This window comes from Arachis ipaensis, chromosome B8 (assembly GCF_059453495.1).
Source record: "Arachis ipaensis isolate K30076 ecotype BB chromosome B8, ASM5945349v1, whole genome shotgun sequence".
Taxonomy (NCBI): domain Eukaryota; kingdom Viridiplantae; phylum Streptophyta; class Magnoliopsida; order Fabales; family Fabaceae; genus Arachis; species Arachis ipaensis.
In genome coordinates, this window is record NC_142443.1 from 29,651,943 (window position 1) to 29,654,399 (window position 2,457).

At 38.8% G+C, this 2,457-nt stretch overlaps 1 protein-coding gene across 1 annotated transcript; it reads right to left on the reverse strand.

Moving 5' to 3' along the window:
- Window positions 1-1,373: 1,373 nt before the first annotated feature.
- LOC148547560 (uncharacterized) lies at window positions 1,374-2,090 on the reverse strand. Its single transcript, XM_088495497.1, has 2 exons — window positions 1,806-2,090; window positions 1,374-1,721 (listed from the first exon to the last, which is right to left on the reverse strand). Exons 1-2 carry the CDS (start codon window positions 2,088-2,090, stop codon window positions 1,374-1,376), a joined length of 633 nt encoding a protein of 210 aa, XP_088351623.1.
- Window positions 2,091-2,457: the final 367 nt, after the last annotated feature.

Here is a 2,457-nt window from a genome sequence, read left to right on the forward strand (position 1 = left end):
TTGGGCACATCTTGAGACATCAGTTCAGCTGAGGTGCGGGGCGATTATGGCCTTTGTGGTATAGGATAGAACCATTGAAGCAGCGTTTTCTGATCCGGAAGATCCGACCTTATGGTATAGGATAGAACCTTTGTGGTATAGGATAGAACCATTGAACCATTGAGTAGGATCACCAAGGTAATGGACTGCTAGAGCTTCATCCTCGTTTAGATTGGATGACCGCTGACCCGGCGTTTGATCTGAAACAAAGGAGATTAATGACCGCTGACCCGGCGTTTATCATATACAGCCTGCCATGGAATGAATCAATCAGAAGTTGGAGTAGATGGTGAGAAAAGTTTATCCAAAAGGAAGAAGCATCTTCGAAGCCTCAACCGTTCTCATACCATAGATTTCACACCTATCTAGTGACGTTTTATTTATTTATCTATTTTATGCGTTTTCTCATGACAACTATCTTTTCTATCCGCCTGACTAAGATTTGCAAGGTATCCACTCCTTGCTCAAACCAACATTCTCCATGGGATCGACCCTCACTCACCTAAGGTATTACTTGGACAACCCGATATACTTGCCGGTCTATCTGTGCGAAATGTGCAAAGTCAGTTTTGTGCACCACCTTCTCGCTCAGTACCACACCTAATGATCTCCTTCGTAATAATGTCCTGTAAAAGAACAAAGATAGAATACATGAGTGCCACAAAATTTAGTTCCTTTGTTACTTGACTAATAAACAATAATTTTGATGATAGTGCAGAGACATAGAGGCAATTTTTTAATTTCAATTTTTTTGAAAAAGTAATAGAGCCTCCTCCTTTAACATCAATTAATTCTCCACTAGCTGTTTCAATATGAGCTTTTGAGGGTATAGTCAAGCTGTTGAAATCATGGAGGTCATAAATCATAGTATCGGTAGCCCCACAATCGAAAATTTATTCATTTATTTTTTTAATTGGATTCTGATTTTGGGTCTCCCTTTCTTCCTCCGTACCTTCTGGCACAGTTTTAGCCCTTACTGCCACTGCTGCCTTGCTATCGCGACTTGCTTCTTCTCTTCTGGTGACCTCTGGGATGCTCATAGCAGCGGCTCCCTTGCTCTGATTTTTCAATGATTTAGGATTGTTTTCCCCACCAATCTGATAACCCACAATCCTAAAGCAGTTTTCTTTGGTGTGTTTCTTCATTCTACAGTGTGTGCGGGAGAGATGACTTTTATCCTCCTTGTCCCGTGGTGACGAACGTTTGAAAGCAGTTTCTGAGCGGCTATGTCCCTGTATGTCTCGGTTTGCTCTATTTTTTGTAGCTAGTCCGATCCCAATTTCTCCTTGTGATGTATTGCCTACGCCGTCGATGGTAGGCTTCAAGATCTGAAGTCAAGCCGCCTCCCTACGGATAGCGGCGTAGGTGGAATCGACTGAAGGAGATGTCTCTTGCTTCAATAAATCCGTTCTGATTGTTTCAAATTTTTCATCAATTCCAGTAAGGAACTGATACAACCTCTGTTCTTGTTTTAATTGGTTGAAAATCAGAATATCTTCAGGACATTTCATGGGATTTGGTTGTTTTCTGTCGATGGCCATCCATATGGCTTGCAATTTGTTCCAAAATTCCTCTAGGGTATCATGTCCTTGTTCCTGAGTGTTGGCTCGTCGATGTAGGTTGTAGATCTGCATTGGATCGGTACCGCTTCCATAAGTAGTTGTCAGACCATCCCATAGTGCCTTTGCAGTTGGAAATTGAGACACGTTGTTCATCAGGTTTGCTCCGATGTTCTAGATAATCCAGGTAAAAACTATTTGATCTACTTGTTCCCATTGATCATATGCTGGTTCTGTCTCTGCCGGTGCCGGAGGTACCCCTGTTAGGTGAGCCTTCTTTCCTCTTCCACTAATTGCTTTTTTCATCAGAGTTTTCCATAATGGATAATTATCTCCATTTAATTTGAAACCAATTGACAAATTATCAGAATTGGTATGTGATGATTGTATTCTAAGACTATTGCGTAGCATATTTGTAATTTGTAATATCAATTCGTCAGAAATGGTTGATTTTGGGTTGGTAGTGCTGTTGGTTTCTTCAGATACGGACATGTTGGGTTTTGTGTGTTATTTTCAAACTGAGTTTGTCTTTCGCAATCATTAAGTAATTTTAGTTCATTTTTTAGTTAATTGAAGTTTGTAGCAAAATTTCGGTATAAAAACTAAGAAATTTATGTATTATTGTTAAGAAATTTTGGTTTATTTTTATTCTGATAAGTTCTGCATAATTTGAAACTCTTCTTCTTCCTCTTCCTCATCTTTTGCTGCTTCTTCTTCTTTTTTATCATCATCATCTTCTTCTTTTTTTTCCTTATTAATCTTTTCCTTCTTATTTTACTTTCTCATATTTCTTCTTGTTTTACTCTCTTAATAATAATAAAACAAACAAACAAAGAAAAAAGAAAAAGCACATAATGCT

What these genes read in the sequence shown, in the direction of transcription:
- LOC148547560 (XM_088495497.1), bottom strand. Translation starts at nt 2,090, where the DNA reads ATGTCCGTATCTGAAGAAACCAACAGCACTACCAACCCAAAATCAACC. An exon ending in CATATGATCAATGGGAACAA is followed by an intron (nt 1,722 to 1,805) that starts GTAGATCAAATA and finishes CCAACTGCAAAG; the next exon opens with GCACTATGGGATGGTCTGAC.